General features: G+C 51.9%; 6 protein-coding genes across 6 annotated transcripts; all 6 read left to right on the forward strand.

The window, feature by feature from the left end:
* Window positions 1-1744: 1744 nt before the first annotated feature.
* Window positions 1745-3568, forward strand: CABS01_07565 (ferric reductase like transmembrane component; the record flags this gene model as incomplete). Its single annotated transcript, XM_060540927.1, has 3 exons — window positions 1745-1908; window positions 1965-3482; window positions 3535-3568. The coding sequence occupies 3 exons, from the start codon at window positions 1745-1747 to the stop codon at window positions 3566-3568; spliced, it is 1716 nt and encodes a 571-aa protein (XP_060403095.1).
* A 1920-nt stretch (window positions 3569-5488) lies between these two features.
* On the forward strand, window positions 5489-6568 carry CABS01_07566 (uncharacterized protein; the record flags this gene model as incomplete). The annotated part of the gene is made up of 1 exon (XM_060540928.1): window positions 5489-6568. The coding sequence occupies one exon, from the start codon at window positions 5489-5491 to the stop codon at window positions 6566-6568; it is 1080 nt and encodes a 359-aa protein (XP_060403096.1).
* A 458-nt stretch (window positions 6569-7026) lies between these two features.
* On the forward strand, window positions 7027-7653 carry CABS01_07567 (uncharacterized protein; the record flags this gene model as incomplete). The annotated part of the gene is made up of 2 exons (XM_060540929.1): window positions 7027-7104; window positions 7231-7653. 2 exons carry the CDS (start codon window positions 7027-7029, stop codon window positions 7651-7653), a joined length of 501 nt encoding a protein of 166 aa, XP_060403097.1.
* Window positions 7654-7851: 198 nt separating this feature from the next.
* On the forward strand, window positions 7852-9207 carry CABS01_07568 (uncharacterized protein; the record flags this gene model as incomplete). The annotated part of the gene is made up of 1 exon (XM_060540930.1): window positions 7852-9207. The coding sequence occupies one exon, from the start codon at window positions 7852-7854 to the stop codon at window positions 9205-9207; it is 1356 nt and encodes a 451-aa protein (XP_060403098.1).
* A 4913-nt stretch (window positions 9208-14120) lies between these two features.
* Window positions 14121-15503, forward strand: CABS01_07569 (uncharacterized protein; the record flags this gene model as incomplete). The annotated part of the gene is made up of 1 exon (XM_060540931.1): window positions 14121-15503. The coding sequence occupies one exon, from the start codon at window positions 14121-14123 to the stop codon at window positions 15501-15503; it is 1383 nt and encodes a 460-aa protein (XP_060403099.1).
* A 2368-nt stretch (window positions 15504-17871) lies between these two features.
* Window positions 17872-19626, forward strand: CABS01_07570 (major facilitator superfamily transporter; the record flags this gene model as incomplete). Its single annotated transcript, XM_060540932.1, has 5 exons — window positions 17872-18059; window positions 18115-18806; window positions 18858-19147; window positions 19228-19325; window positions 19410-19626. The coding sequence occupies 5 exons, from the start codon at window positions 17872-17874 to the stop codon at window positions 19624-19626; spliced, it is 1485 nt and encodes a 494-aa protein (XP_060403100.1).
* Window positions 19627-20044: the final 418 nt, after the last annotated feature.

The following is a 20044-nucleotide window of genomic DNA, read 5'->3' on the forward strand; positions in this document are numbered from 1 at the left end:
CCACTGGCTGCCTTTGCCTTGCCGTATCTGCAACGCGTTTGCGCAAGCTGCATCTCTGCGCCATCACTGCTCTGTGCGTAATGGTCTGTTCTCTCTGCTTCATCCACTTTCACTCTCACTCTCATACTCACCTCAAGTCCAGGACCTTCAGTCTCAGTCTCACCTCTCAACCCCAAGTATTCATCGTAAGTCCCTTTTCCACTTGTTCCTCACGTCCGCTTATCTGCTTATTGTTCCCATTGACGCCATCTCTTAGACTAGTCATCGTTGTCTGTGATCTCGCACACCATCGTTCTTGAATACACACACCCAACCCCCCATGTGGTTGTTCTCCCAAACCCTTGGAACCTTGCCTTTACACGGGAGGCCCTGCGGTAACCGATACTCATCAGTACCCTGCCTCTCGAGCCACCGTGGGCATAACGTCGCAGACTCTCGCACTATCTCGGCATGTCACTGAGACCGACGACCACCTGAATCCCCTACCTGAACATAAACACGCACCTACCTATCTTTGACAGCTTCATTCTATCGTTCTGAGTATTATGACTATTATGATTATGAATATGAGGTATGATGTAAGTTGATAAACAGCATCTGTTGCCGCGTCTTTCGGCTACTTGACAACGTGTCCAGCGGATGCTCACCGTTCCATTCGAGACCTGTAAGGCCCTCATTCCCTGCCCACCACACGATCCCCCCCTATCCCTACACCCCTTGTCCTGAAGCACCCCTGCCACCCTCCCCTCCCCTTGCCTGCCCCCCTCCACTCCCCGCCCTGAACCAGAACGCATCCACCTCACACACCTCTCATACTTCACACCCGAGACTTCGCTCTCACTCCTCTTCATCCTGTGATCGCCCACCTCCCGGACGCTGTGCTTTTGACTCTCTTTTCCCCCTTCTTCCAGCGTCCATCTCTCACACCCCTTTCCGCTACTGCAAGTAGGGACAAAGTAATTATCGCCAATCCTCTCAATCCCCCGCGAATACCAAGAATTCTATCCAGCCGCCGAGTGCAGGCATTGTGTGCAGGTAAGTGTGCGACCAAATCCAAGCAGCGTGGCTTGTATCATCGACACAAAATCACCTTATGTTTCCTACACTCCCCCCTGCCGCCCATCCCTCTTCCTCCTCTCCTATAAGCAGAAAAGTAGTAGCAGCAAGAGAAGCCGCAACACTCTTCCGGACACACTCTCTTGCCTGTCCAAAACTCTGCTGTGCGCCATAAGCCCCTCGGCCGCTTCTTCTTCTCTTCTGCTTCCTCCCCGCCACCTTCTGTCATTTGCATTCCAGCTCCGTGCCCCTCCCACCACTTTCCATCCTTCTACCGCCTCGCGTGTGAAGCCTTCATTTCGCTGACCCAGTGACCAACGGATCGCAGGCTCGAATTTCCGCTCTTTTTCTGGGTTCGCGCGTACTTCTTGGATCGACTCTTCACTTCTCTTCGCCTACTTTCATTTAGATGCATTATTTTCTGCGCCCATTCAGCAGGCTCTGAACCAATCCCCCCACGCTCCATTATACCCGCGACCACTCGCACACCGCCATCACCACGACGATAGAAGTTGCCAACGACTAGGGAAGGAAACAGAACCAGCGGGGACGTTTAATTGAAATCCGAGAAAGAGTCGAGAAGAAGACCACCCCTCCACTGGGATAGTTCGGATCGGAAAGGAAATCAGCAAGAGAACAATCGTCGAAGAACCCCTGGCTAGCGACAAGCCAGATCGAATTGCCAGCCATGGATTACTACTACGCAGGTTCCGAGAAGCCCTCGGAACGATCAAGATGGACACCCCTCACCCGCATGCTTCTCTCCGGAGAGATGACTCAGGAGAAGCAAAAGGATTTGACAATGCGGGAGCGCTTCGACCGTTGGATGATTAACGAAGGATACCGAAGAGTGTACGTCTACGCACATCCAGTCCGACTACTTGACAACAGGCTCTAACTGCAAACAGATTCGTTTTTGTGTTCCTCGTGCTTCACGGTCTCGTCTTTGCTTTCGCCTCCGTCAACTTCGCCCTCAAGGACAACTTGCAAATAGCAAGAGACACATTTGGCCCGACATTCATCATTGCACGTTCAGCTGCGCTGGTGCTCCACGTCGACGTCGCTTTGGTCCTTTTCCCCGTCTGCCGCACGCTCATCTCCCTGGCTCGCCAGACTCCGCTCAACGGAATCATCCAGTTCGACAAGAACATCACCTTCCACATCACCACCGCTTGGTCCATTGTCTTCTTTTCGTGGGTCCACACCATTGCCCACTGGAACAACTTCGCCCAGATCGCCGCCAAGAACAACCTCGGAATCTACGGCTGGCTGCTGGCCAACTTTGTTTCCGGACCCGGCTGGACTGGCTATGTCATGCTCATCGCGCTCATGGGTATGGTCTTCACCTCGGTTGAGAAGCCCCGCCGTGCCAACTACGAGCGATTCTGGTACACTCACCACATGTTTATCGTCTTCTTCTTCTTCTGGTCCATCCACGGTGCCTTCTGCATGATTCAGCCCGACTTTGCTCCTTTCTGCACCAGCATCGGCACTTCCGCCATCGGTGTGTTTTGGCAGTACTGGATGTACGGCGGTTTCGTCTACCTGGCTGAGCGTGTCGCTCGTGAGGTTCGTGGACGTCACAAGACGTACGTTTCCAAGGTCATTCAGCACCCCAGCAATGTCTGCGAGATCCAGATCAAGAAGGAGCACACCAAGACCAGAGCTGGACAGTACATTTTCTTCTGCTGTCCCGCCGTCTCTCTGTGGCAGTACCACCCTTTCACCTTGACCAGCGCCCCCGAGGAAGACTACATCTCCATCCACATGCGTGTTGTCGGTGACTTCACTCGTGCTGTCTCAATGGCTCTCGGCTGCGAATGGGACAAGAAGAAGGACGATGCGAGCAAGGTTGTCGGTGTCAACAGCGATTCCAGCGAGGTCGACCCCGCCCTCCGCCGTGTCTTGCCCCGTGTTTACATTGACGGTCCCTTTGGCTCGGCCTCTGAGGATGTTTTCAAATACGAGATCTCGGTTCTCTGCGGTGCTGGTATCGGTGTCACGCCCTTTGCTTCCATCCTAAAGTCCATCTGGTACCGCATGAACTACCCTCAGCAGAAGACCCGCCTGAGCAAGGTTTACTTCTTCTGGATTTGCAGAGACTTCGGCTCTTTCGAGTGGTTCCGCTCCCTTCTTCTGGCCATTGAAGCTCAGGATGTCGATAACCGTATTGAGATCCACACCTACCTGACGGCTAAGATCAAGGCGGACGACGCGACGAACATTATGATTAACGACGCCAACGCCGACAAGGATACCATTACCGGCCTGCGCTCGCCGACCAACTTCGGTAGACCCAACTGGGACATGATTTTCAGAGGTATCCGCAAGCTGCACTCGCCTGCCGAGGCCGGTGTATTCTTCTGCGGTCCTAAGGGTCTAGGTAGCACGCTACACATTTTCTGTAATAAGTACAGTGAACCTGGGTAAGTCACCATTCTAGGCCTGAAAACATGTTCAATGCTAATATTACTGCAGCTTCTCGTTCGTATGGGGCAAGGAGAACTTCTAGGCCAAAGTCGAAGAAAAAGAAAAAGGCAACAATTTCGTTTCGTTTCCCTCTTCCACCATATTATTTGTCAACAATATCAGCGTCGTTGCTTGCCTGTACCAATCTATCTCTACCATCATTTATCAGTTGCGGTAGGATAGACCATCATGGAGTCTGATCCACGGGGTTGCATGTTGCAGTTGCGCCGGACGCCACAAGACCAGGTGGATGCCAGGTATTGGCGACACGGGTGACGGCATCGCAGGCATGCCGTCGGAGAGGAGGAGGAGGAGGATGAGAATTTGGAGGGCGACAGTGAGGAAGTGCATCGGTGGATGATGATAATCTTGGGCGTCATCCCCGCAACCCCTTGTGGATATACTATTTACTACTACCGACATTTACATTGTACCTAGCGATGCCATCATCAGTATACTTAGACAGTTCTTGATGTAGCAGGGCACAAGGCTCTTGCAAACGTCAACTTGGTTTCCTTCATCCGTTTCTCTCGTTATCTACCGCGTGCATGTGTGTAGGAGACGATTCCCAAGATGAGGTGAGACGTGCCCCTTCCTCAAGTCTTCTTCGCCACTGTTTGGGCTCCCGTAGGCCCTGGGAGACTGAGGGGAGCGCTCGGACGCCCGGGCTTGGTGTAAAGATGACGACTGCTTGGGTAGGGACGTGTGCCCTTTGTTGAGTTTCGAGACGCCTGTTGTAAAACGCTCCAACTGGGATGATATCGGACGAACAAGGGGTGTTACATGCCGCCGCGTGGTTGGGATTTTTCTTTCCGTAGGGTCGTAAGCCGTTTTCCTTAACATTGCTTGGCTGCTTGTTTGTTTTTTGAGGATAGTTGATTTGGTGACGTGGGGGACGCTTGATTCTCTGCCATGCGCTTGCCCCTTTCACTAGGTATATCATTATAGCCGCTACCCTTTTCGCATCAGAATCTTTCTTATGTACGTTAGAGAATATACCCCGTCTAATAGATATTGGTACTAGAGATAATAGTGGAAACCGATTTTCTCACCCACTTGGGTAAGTAGATACGGGGACTTTTCAGGCCGGGCGCGGGCGATCTGGTTGAGTGGCTCTTCGTGCTTGGTGGTGTATGAGTGAGGGATGATGGGCGAGGGATGGCTTGGCTTTTTGCTTGGCGATTTCGGGTATCTTGGTCTCGCGCGAGAGCAGACAAGGGGACTTGCCTAGATTATGATGTCTACTTGGTACCACCAATCGCCTCAACACTGTGGTATCAGACGTGGCCGTGTTTGTCAGGAGGGTGATTCCATATCCTCCCTCTCTGCTTCACAGTAGAATGCGCGTGCTTCCGGCCCTGCCCGGCTGAGGATGCCCGGCTAGTGCGCCGGCTTTGAACCCCAACCGGAGCCGAGCCATTGCCGCTTCGGTTGATCCGGCGCGGTTAAAATGCAGTTCTTGGTGTAGTCATGGTAGCAGTCCATCCTCCTGTTCTTGTGGTAGGATTATGCGGGCTGTCAACGCCCCCATACCCCATTCGATAAGTTTCTTGTCGAGCGGCTCACTCTTTGCTCGACGTTAGTGAAGTTCTTTTGCCTCACGTCATCTACCATGCTTCACCGCTATAATCATGTTTTCCTAGCCTCGTTATTCAGGCTATCCAGGTATCACGAGGGGATTAATGAAGGTTATCTGGCGGCGGTTGAAAAACCTATCGCAGCTGGTATGTCACTTGATGGACACAAACGGAGATATGTATGTGGGCAGACTAAAGAAATTCAAAACCATATCGCAGAGATTCTCCCCAGGCTCATCGTTTTGACATTTAAGCATTAGTGTATTCCTCAGCCGAATTGAAATATCGAGGAAAAACATACACAACTCATCTCAGACTTGACGCCTTCAAGAGTCGGCCAAGTCCCACTACCTGCATCCTCCGTTCAACCTCGCAGTCTCAACACGATGTCTTCCACCACCCAAACCAGATTCCTCATCATCTCCGACACTCATGGTCACACATTCCCACCTGAAATGATGCCTCGTGAACCAACTGATGTCCTGATCCACTGCGGCGACCTCACACAGCACTCAAAAATGGACGAATTCCGCCAAACTCTCGACATGCTCAAGTCGTTCAAAGCACCACTCACGCTCGTCATCGCAGGTAACCACGACTTCTCTCTCGACCCCGTAGCATTCAAAGCAAAAGTCGAGGAAGCCAACCGCATCGACGGCGCACCACTTGAAGCAGACCTGCTTGAACGGGAGTATGGCGGATACGGACTGGCAAGGAAGCTCTTCATCGATGCCAAGAAGGACGGTATCGTTCTCCTAGACGAGGGTACACACGAACTGACTCTGGCGAACGGCACAAGGCTCAAGGTCTACGCTAGCCCGTACACGCCATCATCCTCATCATCTGAAGGCTGGGGCTTCTCGTACAACGAAAGCGAGGGACATGACTTCCAAATCCAGGCCGACACGGACATCGTCATCACTCATGGTCCGCCGCGTGGGATTATGGACATGTCTGCGAAGAAGAAGCGTATCGGCTGTTCGGATCTGTTTGCTGCGGTTGCGAAGTCTCAACCTCGTTTTCACTGTTTCGGACATGTACACGGTGGTTGGGGAGCAAAGGACGCAGCTTGGCGCCCGAAGATTTCCGACAAACCCTCACATTTTAGTGATATTAATCACGAAAAGTCTCAGCTTGTTGAAAGTCTCGCAACGCTCGGGGGTACCCGGTTCGAATCTGAAGAAGACAAGAAGGTTAGAGAGATGAGAATCGACGTATGCAGAGCGCAGCGATACTGTAGTGCAGGACATCTCCGCAACGATCTGAGCTCGTCGGAGGTCAAGAGCACCATGTTCGTAAACGCCGCGCTCGAGGTGGATGGTGAGTTGGAACGCTATCCCTGGATCGTGGACATCGACCTGCGGAGGAGCGAAACCGGCATAGCACCCAGAACTGAGAGAAAGAGGCGGCGGGAGGAATCGACTGAAGAGCTTGACGAAGCAAGGAAACTCTCGAAAAGATCATAGTCGTTTACTTCGAGCACGATTGAGGGCATTGTGGTAGCATTCACGATAGATAGCCAGTGTTTAGGGGAAACACATTGTCGACACGCTCTTTCCTATCTTCCAGGCACATGAAAACTCCCAAGCAATGGGTCAGGTCCGAAGGATACCAGCTGCCCCAAGTGCCTCACCAAATAGACGTGAATGATTGCCAAAGCAGGCACCAGGTGATGTAAAGCATGGAAAGGCAAGTAGTCAGATTGACAACTACCCCTCCCTCTCTTTTTGCTGTGTTTTCTTCTTCGCGACATCATCGACAGACTTCTTGGTAGGTTCTTGATAAAGCATCGAATCATTTGCCGTGTGCATTGCTCAAGATGATAGATTGGTAATCGTTACTACAAGTTACTTGCATCAGCTCTTCACTTGTTCAAAGTATTTTTCGCTCGAAGCTAGATCCCTAAGAAGAGTCATCATTCAAAATGCCCAACTCCTCCAAGACCATCTCCATCCCCATGCGCGACGCGCTGTTTGCCTGCTTTAAAGCAGCAACGACCCTTGTCCGTCCAGGCTTACGGCAGCATGTTATCTTAGTCGGAGGTGCGGCGAGCGTTGCCCACTCCTCGACATAGCACACCGAGGACGTGGATGTTGCGGCTCCCTCAGAGGCCATCATCGACATTTAGGAGAGCGCCCAAGCCGGGCTCAAAGACTTTACCGTCGAGGCCGACGGCAAGATTGCGTTTGACGCACCTCAAGGATTCCGAGTACGAATGGATGTCCTGGAGATTGGCAATGGCTGCATCGAGCGCATACACGCAACCGAGTCCTTCTTGGGGGGTTCGGTCGCGTCTACCTCAGACCTCCTCCGGCTCAGGGCAAAGACTGTGGTAGAGAGGGGAGGTGATGGGGAAGTAGATGACTTTCGGTGGTTACTGTTGCTTGCCGCAAGAAATGGCCATGTCCTCCCCTTACTTGATAACGATGAAGTGGAGAACTTGGTTGGTGCTGCTGCTATCTTGATGTCATTCGATGTCTTGATCTTGGTTGCCCTTCTTGGTGTCAACAATAGCGCAGCTGCTGGGCAGCTGCTGGGCAAATATCTGTGATAATAAAGCATAAGCAAATCATGAAAAATGGCGGGGAGCACGTTGAATGAGGCACAGCGAAACAGGGGTCCATCCAACACGCCCCTGTCACCTCTCCCAGCCATCGTCTTTCTACCTGATAAGCTCAACTTCCATCCTCGCCGCAGGATCACAACGGAAACCGATGGTTCAGAAAGGGGATCGGTGACTGAATTCATCATGCTTCCCACACATACTCTCACCTCGTTCCTCATCTGGGCCGGAATCGCCTCACCCGCAAAACCTGTAACCTGCCCCTCCAGTTCAGAACTCAGAGTTACCATACCACCGTCCCACCAGAGCCCAAGCAACACAGACTACGAGTCGTTAGCCGAAGTCCACGATGCTCTCATCCACTGCCCCAACATCACATCACTCAACCTGCGTATCGGAGAGATCGGTTGTGTAGGAGAACCCGACCGCTGGAGCCTTCCTCTCGATCCTGCCGGAACATCACGATATCTCCCCGTACTGGACACACTATCCCTCGAAAAGTATCATTTTTACGACACTGATGGGGATTACCTACATCCTTTGAGAGGATGGACTTACCTCAGTGCTTGGATCTGGTCGGGTGATGCCTTTGGGTGGTTGAAATGGAGACTACTCCCAGATGACCAAAAGTCGGTGAGCAACACCGAACTATGGCTCGACGCGATGGACTTCTCCAAGATCCGCAATCTCTCCATCTTGGACTACGACGGTCCCCCCGAGACACTCGTCGAGAGCGAATTGCCTCTATCTCTACCAAGCCTTCGCACGTTGAGGCTGGAACGAAACACAACCGTAGACTTTGGCCTCTCTCTACCTCCGCATTCGCTGCACAGCCTTTCATGGCTAGACGCCGGCCAAGACCAGTCCATAATCCCTATACTGGAACGACATGGACGCTCACTCACTCACCTGGAATGGCGAACGCCAGAAAGCCTAGAGTCCAAAAGACCAGCACTTCCGAGTGAGGTCATGCGAGACCTTCGCAACCTAGCACCCAATTTGCAATCTCTGACCATCGACCTCAACCGCAACGGCACATGGCCATGGGAGGATCTCCGCGCTCTCTCGTTAGGCCTCCCGGCTGGACTGACCAACCTCACGCTATACCTCGAGATCGCGAGCGAATGCCGTCGTCAACAGGGCCCGTACGATCCGGTCCGTTGCGAGGATGCCTGCGGTCCGGTGGAGCAGCTCGCCAGCCCTCTGCTCACGGCGACGAGTGCCCTCCAAGTTGCGAGGTTCATCCGACATTACGCAAAGAGTCCGCTGGCCTCCATCAACTTCTTCGCGGGCGATTGGACGAGGCCGTGGGATGGGCCGATTAACGTGCCGACCTGGTTGGATGGCAGGCGTTCTTGGGTTGCTTGCGGTACGAACGGCGGCGAGGATGAGGGGCTCAGATGCTCTGGGATGGACACGGCATTGGGCGAGCATGAGATTGAGCTCTTTCGGGCCCTGTGTGTACGAATGTCGGCGGATCTCTCGGATGATATCACCGCTGGGCATCCTCAAGACTTCGTGGAACAGCGCAAGAGTAAATAAGATCCAAATGCGGCAAGACGGCTTGTTGGCGGCGTCGAAGCTTCAGGTACTCTCTTTCGAATACTCCGTACAGAGACAATGATCCAGCCTGAAGTGTGGACACGAATGTCGCGGTTCCCGTAGATGTCGTTATCGACAGTTAGGAGAGTGCCCAAGCCGGAACCGATGGCTTTACTGTCGAGGCGACTAACAAGGTAGCGTTTGATACGCTCCAGAAGTTCCACGTCGGAATATATAACCTGCAGGCTGGATATAGATACATCAAACGCATCCCATCGACTGCTAGAAAACAGAGCAAAGTTAGAGAAAGACTTGCGTAGTGACGGATGTAGTGACGCCATGAAGCGGTCAATGGAATACAGGCGACGAAGCCCTTTCTCAGACGATATCATACCAACTTCAGATCTTGATATCGTTTCACATCTTGATCTCGGTTGCGCTTCTCAGTTCCAACAATGGCGCGGCTGCTTTGCGGCTGCTGGGTCATTGTTTCTTAAAATGAGTACAGATCAATACAGGCGTTTTCAGTCAATAAGAGGACGTAAACCTTGGTCATCTCTACTGGTCATCTATCGTGCGCTTACGCCGTAATGATGTGAAGTCGAAGGGAACCGATCATGTGAGCTTAATGAGGCAGTCACTCTGGGTGAGACTGACCACTCTTCCAGCGACGGCCCATGGACAGGACGAACCCTTCCAAGCAGAGGCCTTGGCAGGGAGCGGGCAAGAATGGAGGCGACTTCATGTCAGATAGGACAAAAGTGAAGTGTCTCACACTTGTGAGTACAACATGGGGAAAATGACGAGCAAATTCTGGAGAAATAAAGCTTGAATTGAAAGATGCATTCCTCGTGAGTGACATGTGAGCCATACTCTCACTTGAAGGCAAATGCACAGACGTTATGAAAGTCGTGTTAAGCCCCAAGCTGAGTGGGCGCGCCGTGTGCCGGGCTTCACAGTGAAGTGTGGCTCAGTTGGCAACTGGATTACTCACCGGCCGGTGGACGCTGTGTCTCTGGGTAATTTCCGGGAATTACAAACGCTGGGCCCCTTCGAGTCTTCGACGCCCGAGTGTCCCGGGCGGTCCCCTCTTTCTTCTTTTCTAAGTACCTTATTATCGAAGAAAGTTAATTCTTTCTAAGTTACAAATATAAGAATATAATTTTAATAAAATAGTATAGTACCTATTTAATACTTAAATTAAAATACTTTTTTAAGCTTATTATAAAAAAAAGATAATTATATTATTAACTATTTATTATCGAGGTTTATAAATAGTACTATAGTTTTAATTATTATAACTTTAATTACTATAACTTTAATTATAATAACTTTATTTATAATAAATAAAAAGTTTAATTATAAGTCCTTTAAAAACCTCTTTTTAAAAACTATAAGAGCTTCTAAGTTAAGTTAAAATACTTATTAAAATATTAATAACTAAACTAACTTTATAATAACGACTTTAATAAAAAACTTAGTAAATAATATTAAAAACCTTATTAATATTAAGTACGATTTATAAAGCGTAGTAACGTAGCTATAAAGTATTATTAATATATCCTATATTAAAAAAATATTATTAATATTAACGAGATAAATAGGGCTATATTAATATAGCGCCTTAGCTTTCTTTTATAACTTAAAAATAATCGCTTTAAATAGTATTAAAAATTTATTAAAAAGCTTTTTTAAATACTCCGGTATATTTATTATTATTTTTATAATAATAAGACTTTTAGTATTTATATATAAAAATAGGTTACTTATTTTTAAATAATAATATTAGCTTATTAATAAGTTATTAAAACTATAATTTTAGTAATCCCTTAATAAAAAAGAGGGTAAAATAAAAAAAAGGATAAGTAATTTATAAAAAGGGTTAAGGTTAAATAGTACGGAATTCGAGGGTAGGGTAGCGTCTATATATACTACGGCAATCCTCTAGTAATATAAAACGATAGAGTTAAACAGTGCTCTTTCTTCTTTTCGCAGTAAGCACTTTCGAAGCTTGCCAGCTTGGTGGTAAGAGATTGAGTAGCGGACTTTTCTGAGAGTTGATAGACTCCAAGCATGAGACTGCTTCCTGCGTTGAACTAACTGGACGGACTCCAGGAGCGAGTGATTGGGTCCTGTCGGGCTTTTCTCCCATCTTGAGCATCTTTGAGACCCGAGAATCCTTACATTCTTCTCTCGTGTCGCAGACGGTGTTGATCTACAAAGGATGACGCTGTTGGCGAGCACACCTCCCTAAACCGACCGTTTTGTAGACCTACTGGGGCGCTGGCTGCTGCACCTCGATCTCGTATTCCGTTTCGGCTCATTTTCTGGCGCGTGAATGCGTGTGCGTGTGTGTGTGTGTGTGTGTGTGTGTGTTGTTATGCGTTGTCTGCTGTAAGCGTCTGCCCAGGCTGATATCATTCTGCCCACGCGCAGATCGCATGACGGAACGTCAACACCACTAGATACTATGTCCCCTCGAGCTGCGAGCAGACGGATAGATCAAGAAAAGCATTATCGAGGGTGAAACACGAGTAGGATCACTCACTCGCTACCACAGAACACGAGCGCTTTTCTTTCTTCTCTCGACACGCTTTAATAGTTTGGGCGCGTGTCAATGTCGCGATTCGGTCCACCGTCAAAAGATCGAATTTGGCAGGAAATGCGCGAATGCAAGCAAGTGTGGCGCTAGCTGATGATTTGAGGAATCCAGGGTCATTCGACGCCCGGATGACCAGCGCCACGCCGGCGATGACACGGAAGTGGTTTTATGGCCCGGGGAGGGATCCAAGTGAACCCTGGCGGGAGAATCGCAACATCTATCAAGGGTCTAGGTGTATTCCGTACTTTTGAATGGTTGCGACATTTTGAAACCTCTCAACACCGCGCGATGCATATACGGGTGGAAGAAACCTCGTTATCATGGTAGTTTCAATATGTTTCCTTCTTTACGCGTCGCTGTCGTAGTCGTCGTCGTGGCCGTTGTCGGGGCCCTTGGTTACTCAGCCATCGTATGTTGCCCACTTGGGTCCATCCCGCGTACCGTATGAGGGGGCAAGCGACACGGGGGTTTGGCTGGAGACTGGAGTTGACGGGGAGATTTCGTTAACCATCCCAGGACCAAGGCGGTTTTCCGACAATCTCGTATTGCTGCTGATTGTCCAATGGAACTCCGCCGTATACTGCCTAGCTATCGATACCTATGCGTTGGCCCCGAGCCCTGGCAATATTGCTGATAACCATCGACTGGCTGTCAATTCTCTCCGTATTATGGCATCTTTCAATTCAAACGGCAGAGGTCGGAAAGAGCGAGATAGAGAAACGTTTTGGGGGCGCACAGCACCTCGATTGAAGGTTCTCATGGCTGGCAGGGTCCACTGGTCCAGGGGTTCAGGGACACCCCATGATGGCGTGCGTGTGTGCGTGCGAAGAGCCCGGCCACCGCGGGCTGTCAATGACGGGCTTGTCGAGCACTGCCATTGCAGCATTCAGCGGGTACCCAAGCAGCGGCGCACATCACCATCGAGAGCACTCTCGGATGGCGGGGAGAGACCTTGTCGAAAAGAGCTCCAAGTTGACGGGCATCCGAAAATTCTAAGCCCTCGCTGTCGGAATCCTCGTCCCTTTTTGTACACCCCTTGTGTGGTTGTGTCATTGTGTTTCCTACTTGGGCGTGTTCAAATTAAACATTTGTTAGCCTTTCTTCGCTCCGTCGCCCTTTGGTCTTATTTCCTTTGGGTTTGGGCCGCCCTCGAGCAGCAGTATTGACTGACGACCTGCCGTTTGGGATTCGAGAGGGCAGCAGATGGAGTGGTTAATTCCTCGACGCCCCTCCCGCCCACTCTTTTGTCTATTTTTTTCTCGGTCACTTGTTCATTCGAAGTTCTTGGGAGAAGGGCCCCTCTTTCAAACCGTCGGCTCGGGCTCCTCTCCAGTATCCGGCGGTGGAGAGCCTCGATGGAACATGGAAAGGAGAAGCGCTGCCCAGTGCCTAGCCTGACGGAGAAGACGGAGTTCGTCAGAGATGTCATACATAGGAGAAGGGGAGATGCCATGCACAAACCACCATTTGTACTTATTTCATGAGCCATGACAGATGAGGCAAAAAACCAGTAAACCGCGCCACCTTGGACGGGTGGACGCTATTACGAGTGGCTTTTCCATTAGCACCCGTCGGCCGGGACGCTAAGCTCGACGGAATCTGCACTGCTGCGGAGGTACAGGCGCACTTGCTGGGACTTGTGCAGATTTGGCTGCATTGTGTGCATTTTTGCATGGTCTAGGTCTCTAGGACTCAAGAAAGTTGTTCGTGTCGAGATTCAAGGGAGAAAGAAGTTGTGTACGAAGCGAAGTTAGTGAACAGCCAACAAACAGCCCAGGACTCCAGGACTCCAGGACTGATTTTGGAGGCAGTCGCCAATCGATGCTAAATCTACATCGCTCTTTCCCGCACTCTCGAGTCTCCGTTCCTTCCACTAAAAAGTTCTTCTCGTAATCAACCGAACCTGTGCCGGCGTGACCTAGCGGATCTTCCATCCTCTGCTTCCCATCTTCACTTTCGTATCCCCCGTCGATTGACTGTTCATCCGTCTACTCGCACCGTTTCGTTGCCTCTTCCCACAACCAAACTGTACGACGCCATCCCCATTCCACCGTGTTTCGCCGTGGTGGCACAACACACACGGAGTACACACACACACACACCTCACTCACACTTGTTTCCGACCCGCCTTACCCTAGGTTACTACCTACCGCATCCTCCTCATCCTCCATCAATTCGTCCTCGACTCTACGCCCCCCTCCCCCGTTTAAACCTCCCACTTCCACTCAACAAGAGTCAACCTCAATCCTCACCACTGCCATTGCGCTCATTCTCGGTCCTCTACTCGTCGTAGAGTGACCGCATCGCAACCATGCGTCTCGGATCAGCCGGCCTCGCGGCCCTACTCTGGTCCTCCTTCACCACCGCCTTTCCCTTTGTCGATAATGGCAGCAAGCCCCTGCCTGTCCTCCGACCCCGACAAACCGGCACCGGCTCGACGCCCACTTCCACAACACCCGTAGCCACGACTCCGGCGGCCACGACAGAGACCACAGCTGCGGCAGAGGCCACCACCACAGTCACCATCACCACCACCGTGGGCGGCGGCGGAGGAGGAACAGTCACGTCCACTACAGTCTTCTTGCGTACAGTCACCACTACCGTTGTCGTCACTTCCACGACCTTCCAGACCACCACCATCACCAGCAACGATGTCGCGACCGCCACCGTGACCAACTATGTCACCTCTACCGTCCTTGCCAAGCGCAGTCTCAACTTCCTCCCTGTTCTCGATGCTCCCTACGACGCCCCGGCTGCTCAAATCACGCCCGCCGCCGAAGCCAACGATCTCCGAAGATACGGCGTCATCGAGAAGCGCGCTCTCGTCACCGTAGTCGTCACCGTCTCCGGCTCAGCAGGCGCCGATTCCACCGTCCTGGCCACCCGGACCAGCACCGTGCTCCTCACAACGACCTCGAATACCATCCTCACCTCCATGGTAACAAGCACCCTTTTCAACAATGCCCAGACCACAATCACCGTCGAATCCACCCTGACCGTCACCTCCACCTCCATCGACACCGCCGTGCCTACTACAGTTGAAAGCGGCCCGACGACCGGCAGCCTGGGCACCGCAACCGCGACCGGTGGTGCGCAGAGCACGGGTTCCAGCAGCGGCGGAGGCCTTTCCACCGGCGCACAGGCCGGAATCGGTGTTGGTGTTGGCATTGTTGGACTTGCTGCTCTCATTGGTATCGGCTACTGGCTTTACAAGCGCCGTAAGGCTAACCGACCTTCTCGCGCCGACCTCGACGACATGCGCGCCTACGATCCCAACGGTCCCTCGCCCCTCAGCGGGCCCGGTGGAGGTATGTCCGAGACTGGGGCCGGCTACGGTGGTGCTGCTGCAGGCGCTGCTGCGCTCGGAGCGGGTGCGGGAACGCAGAGACGACAGCCCGTGCCCAAGCACCAGCTCTCGCCGCCTTCGCAGAGCGTGAGCCCCATGACAAACAGCACAGTTTCGCCCGCGGGTGCCGGATATGGATCTCGCCCGCCGACGGGTGGTGCGCAGGAGCTCGGTGGAACGAGAATCCTACCCGCAGAAATGGGAGGAGACGAAGTCGTCGAGATGGGCGAGTCGCAACCCAGGCCGCAGCAGCCGCCGCAACAGCAGTCGAGACCCGCGCCGGGTATGACGTATAACTCGGGTCCTGTACCGGATGTCTACGAGATGCCTACCGAGAGGTATCGATAATGCTATAATTTCTTTTGTTATTTGTGTAAGCTTTGTTGTGGAAAGATTGGAGGAATTCAAAGGAAAGGCAGAGATTAAAGGGGAAATGCATATAAGGATCATCCAGAGGAGGGATTGTTATTTACCTGAAGATTTTTGAGAAAGCGTTGCATCGAGTTCCATACGGGACAGATTGGTATCAGAAACAGGCAAGGAAAGCAGGCTCTATAAAAAAGAAGACGGACTGTTTAAGGGGACGGGTGTATTTCCACGTAGAGGATGTTCGGTAGATAATCTTCGTAATGTGTACGACATGGAAAGATGTAAGCAGTAAACCATTGCTGTGAGCTTGTGTGACTTGAGGTTTTGAAGGAGGCTGAAAGGTCAGACGTCTTTTGAGAACATCGGAAAAAAAACTGACGGTCCCTTGTATTTATGATGAGCTCGCTGGGTTCGGGTGTACTCAATCCGTTTCGTCATGTCAAACGGCGACCCGGCGGATGCGGCCTGCGACCTGCGAGGCTTGCCGGTGGGAGCGTGGCGTGCAGGTTAGAATGCGGCGTTTGCTGACTGCGTCGGATGAGGTGGGCCTCACTCACTCACTCAAGTGGTCCTCACCGCGACGAGATGGAGCTGGTTGGTCTTTACTTGTGAAGGCCGTGGGTGAGAATGCGGGAGAGGGGAAGGTTTTGAAGGGTTCTGAGGGCTGAGCACGGTTTGAATCTTGAATCTTGGAGAGTGAAGTATGCACGAAGGGGAGCACGGGGATGTTTTGTTGACAGGGGCCAGTTGTTCATCCCAAGTTGTTGATGTTTCGTTCTGGAAGCTGGGAGATGGGATGGAAATGTGTGAGTGTTTGCGTTACTGGCTCTTGTGTAACCTTTTGGCGATTGCTTCTACATGTAAACATTGAAATCGCGGGTGTTTCATTTGGTTTTGAGACGGAACTGCGTCGCGATATGACTCTGTCTAAGGATACCTCATCACTCAATGTACAATTTGAATGCACTTGGTCTCGATTGTAACGCGAAGAAACTCGGTCGACATCGTTGGCGCAATTGGGGATTTGCGTAAGGCTCTTCGATATTACTGATGTCATATTCTTAATCGCTTCAACAAGCGGTTCAAAATGCAGCTTGATGCCTGTCCTCGCTGGCAGCTCTATGTAGCCTCGAAAAGAAGGACTAGTGAGCATGCTGATCCTACAAACCCATCGGCGACAAAATTACCGATGCTATTGAACGGCGTCTATCTCTACCTGCAAGCCAAGACTTCAGACGCAACATCACGATAACAAGTCTTGGAACTCGACAGCAATAACGAGTAACTGTAGGGTGTATATCTTTCTGGGGTACTTAAGCAAGCAGTAACGTGTGTCGCGGCCTGCACTTCTGCTTACGCACACTATAGCACGGCATAGGGCGGTGGCACCACGTCGGGTATCTCCTACATGTGCGGCAATAGAACATAACGCGGGCGGGTCTCTGACAAATGAAACAAGCAAAGAAAATCCAACCAGACCAGCCACCCGACGCCTCTAGAGACTCATAGAGTGCTCGCAGCTCCGAGCTTACCACGGTTGCGTTCCAGACCCGGGGGGTTGTCTTGGCTTTTTGCGGTCTTATCTGCACATGTCAAGATAATCCCGCCGCCGTGGGGGAGGTAAGAACTGGGCGGGACGATGGAGGGGGAGGGGCTGGCTTGCTGTGTTTCTAATTGTCTATGTGACTCTTCAAGTTTTCTCTTACTCTATCTATAGTGCCACCTTCTAGGACCTGCTACTTACTCTTGCTTTACATTGTCGTCAATCGAGCCTCATCTCTGCTAGTCAATTATCCTTCAATTGATTCCAAACTTGGCTGACTCGCAGAAGCGGCGCTTCCCATATTGTCTTTATCCCTCTAGCTCGTAAGCTTTTTTTCGGCGGAGTTTCGGTGACTACCTAGTCGACATCGTGCCATTGTCTCTTCAGGGACCCCGCCGACATAGGAACCGGAGGGGCAGGTTACAGAGAGAAAATCTCATTGTTTGCGCAGTTTGCGATAGATTTCATACCTTACACACACTCTTCCCGCCGTTGAAACGTCACCAAACCCTGCGCTCATCGTCACCTTGATGATCATCTGGCGATAACGGAGTGGAATTCTAGGGAGCTCTCAACCCATTCTAACGGCTGGGTTAAGAGAGAGGTCGGGGCAAGTCTTACCTCACACCTTTTCAGAACTTGATCCCAGCTCTTCAGAGAAAGGCCCGCGGTAAGCTCATCGCCGGCGCAAACTCACTGAGCCGCTCGTCGCTTCCGGACCACCCCGCACACCCGGGACATCATAGAGGTTTTTTCTTCTTCAGCCCGGCCTATCGCCGTAACACCGGCATGACCATAACGACCATGGACGCCTCCGGCAAGGACCGCGTCTACGAAGACACCGGCCTGGGCCCCAGCACCAGTTCCCCCGACATGGACGCCCGTGACCAAGAGCTCGCAGACCGCATCGCAGAACAGAAAATCGTCCGCAAACTAGACATGCACATCGTGCCCCTCGTGATGCTCCTCTACCTATTCAGCTTCCTCGACCGGTAAGTTTCATGGTCATCTCCGGATATACTCCCAGCCCTCAACTCACGCTTACAGCGTCAACATCGGCAACGCCCGCCTCTACAACCTCGAACGCGACCTCAACCTCCAAGGCAACCAATTTCAAGTCGCCGTCTCAATCCTCTTCGTAACCTATATCATCTTCGAGGTCCCCTCCAACCTCGTCCTCAAACTCCTCACCCCGCGCCGCTGGATCGCCTTCATCACAGTCTCTTGGGGCATCATCGCCACCCTCACGGGGCTAGTAAACTCCTACGGCGCCCTCATCGCCTGCCGCCTCCTCCTAGGCGTCGTCGAAGCAGGCCTCTTCCCGGGGTTAAACGTCTACCTCACCTTCTTCTACAGTAAGCACGAGCTCGCGCTGCGCGTGGGCTACCTATTCGTCAGCGCTGCCATCGCGGGCGGGTTAGGTGGTCTGTTGGCGTACGGGATCGGGCACATGGAGGGTGTCGCCGGGTTGAGCGGGTGGCGGTGGATTATGATCATTGAGGGCTTGCCGACGGTCGTGCTTGGTGTGGTGACGTATTTCGCGTTGCCCAACGACGCGGGTAGCGCGTACTTCCTGAGCGAGGAGGAGAAGGCGGTATTGGTGAGGCGGAGGGGGAGGGAGTACGGCAACACGAGCAGTGCGCAGGAGTTTAGTCGCGGGGATATGGTCAAGGCGTTTATGGATTGGAAGGTATGGGTGTTTTGCGTTGCGCAATTTGGGGCTGATACGATGCTCTACGGTGAGTTTCACTCGTTCTTGATGTTGTAGGGTTTGTGACTGACGATGGTAGGCTTCTCGACTTTCCTCCCGACCATTATAAATGGTCTCGGAACGTGGACGGCGGCGCAGGTGCAGCTGCTGACTGTACCGTGCTACTTTCTCGGTGCCGTGGTGTACATGACCATGGCTTTCCTGTCGGACCGCACACAAAAGCGCGGCCTGTTCTGTGTCATCTTTGGGAGCATCAGCGTCATCGGTTACGGCGTGCTCATATCACCGACTTCGAATGGGGTTCATTACTTTGGATGCTTCCTTGTCGCGGCGGGATTGTACGTCGTGGTTGGGTTACCACTTGCTTGGGTGAGTCGTCACCCTCCTCTTCTGCTGTTCTGGTGTCATCGACAAGACGTCGAGACTGACAGTTCTGGTGTTTGTTATAGCTTCCGAACAACTCGCCGAGATACGGCAAGCGGACGACCGCGAGTGGTATGCAGCTCACCATCGGCAACTGCTCCGGCGTCATGTCGTCCTTCATCTAGTGAGTCCTCCCTTTTTTTAAACCCATCGCACCACATAATCACCACCTTCACATCAACAAAGCTGACAGAAGAACCCTCCGCAGCCAAGCTGTCGATAAGCCGCGCTATATCCGCGGTCACGCCGTGACGCTGAGCATGGTCGGTATGGCAACATGCATGTACGGCTTCATGTGGTTCTGGTACTCGAGGGAGAACAAGCAGCGGCGGGGTGGTCGTATGGAAAACAAGTACGTCGACCTCTCTGATGACGAGCTGGCGGAGCTGGGCGATGAGAGTCCGCGGTTCCGGTACACCATTTAAGATGATGCGAGAAGATATCAGTGGGAGGACGGTTTGAAAGAGACGCGGACAGTTCATATAAGACAAAGATCGCGCGGTGGAGAGATGCCTAGTCAGAATTAGTCGAGGATGCCATCATAGATACCCCCATGAAGAGAAGAGTGCACTTCATCCACGCGTCGACGGCCGCTTCGTAGCTTCCGCGACATCTCGTACCATGACACACACCTTTTAGTTGGCCAAATTCTGGCCGCAAAAGCAGAAAGAAGTCCAAATCGTTACCCGACTGACGTTGTAGACCCTTTTTACAGTCAAAAAAACGGCAAAATGAAAGGGACGAGACTCGAACTCGCGCGGGTTGCCCCACCAGGAAACAGATGTTAAGCTGACCTTAACCTGGCGCCATAACCAACTCGGCCACCCTTCCTATTGGTTGACA

This window comes from Colletotrichum abscissum (genome assembly GCF_030869225.1).
Source record: "Colletotrichum abscissum strain IMI 504890 chromosome Unknown Scaffold_16.1, whole genome shotgun sequence".
Lineage (NCBI taxonomy): Eukaryota > Fungi > Ascomycota > Sordariomycetes > Glomerellales > Glomerellaceae > Colletotrichum > Colletotrichum abscissum.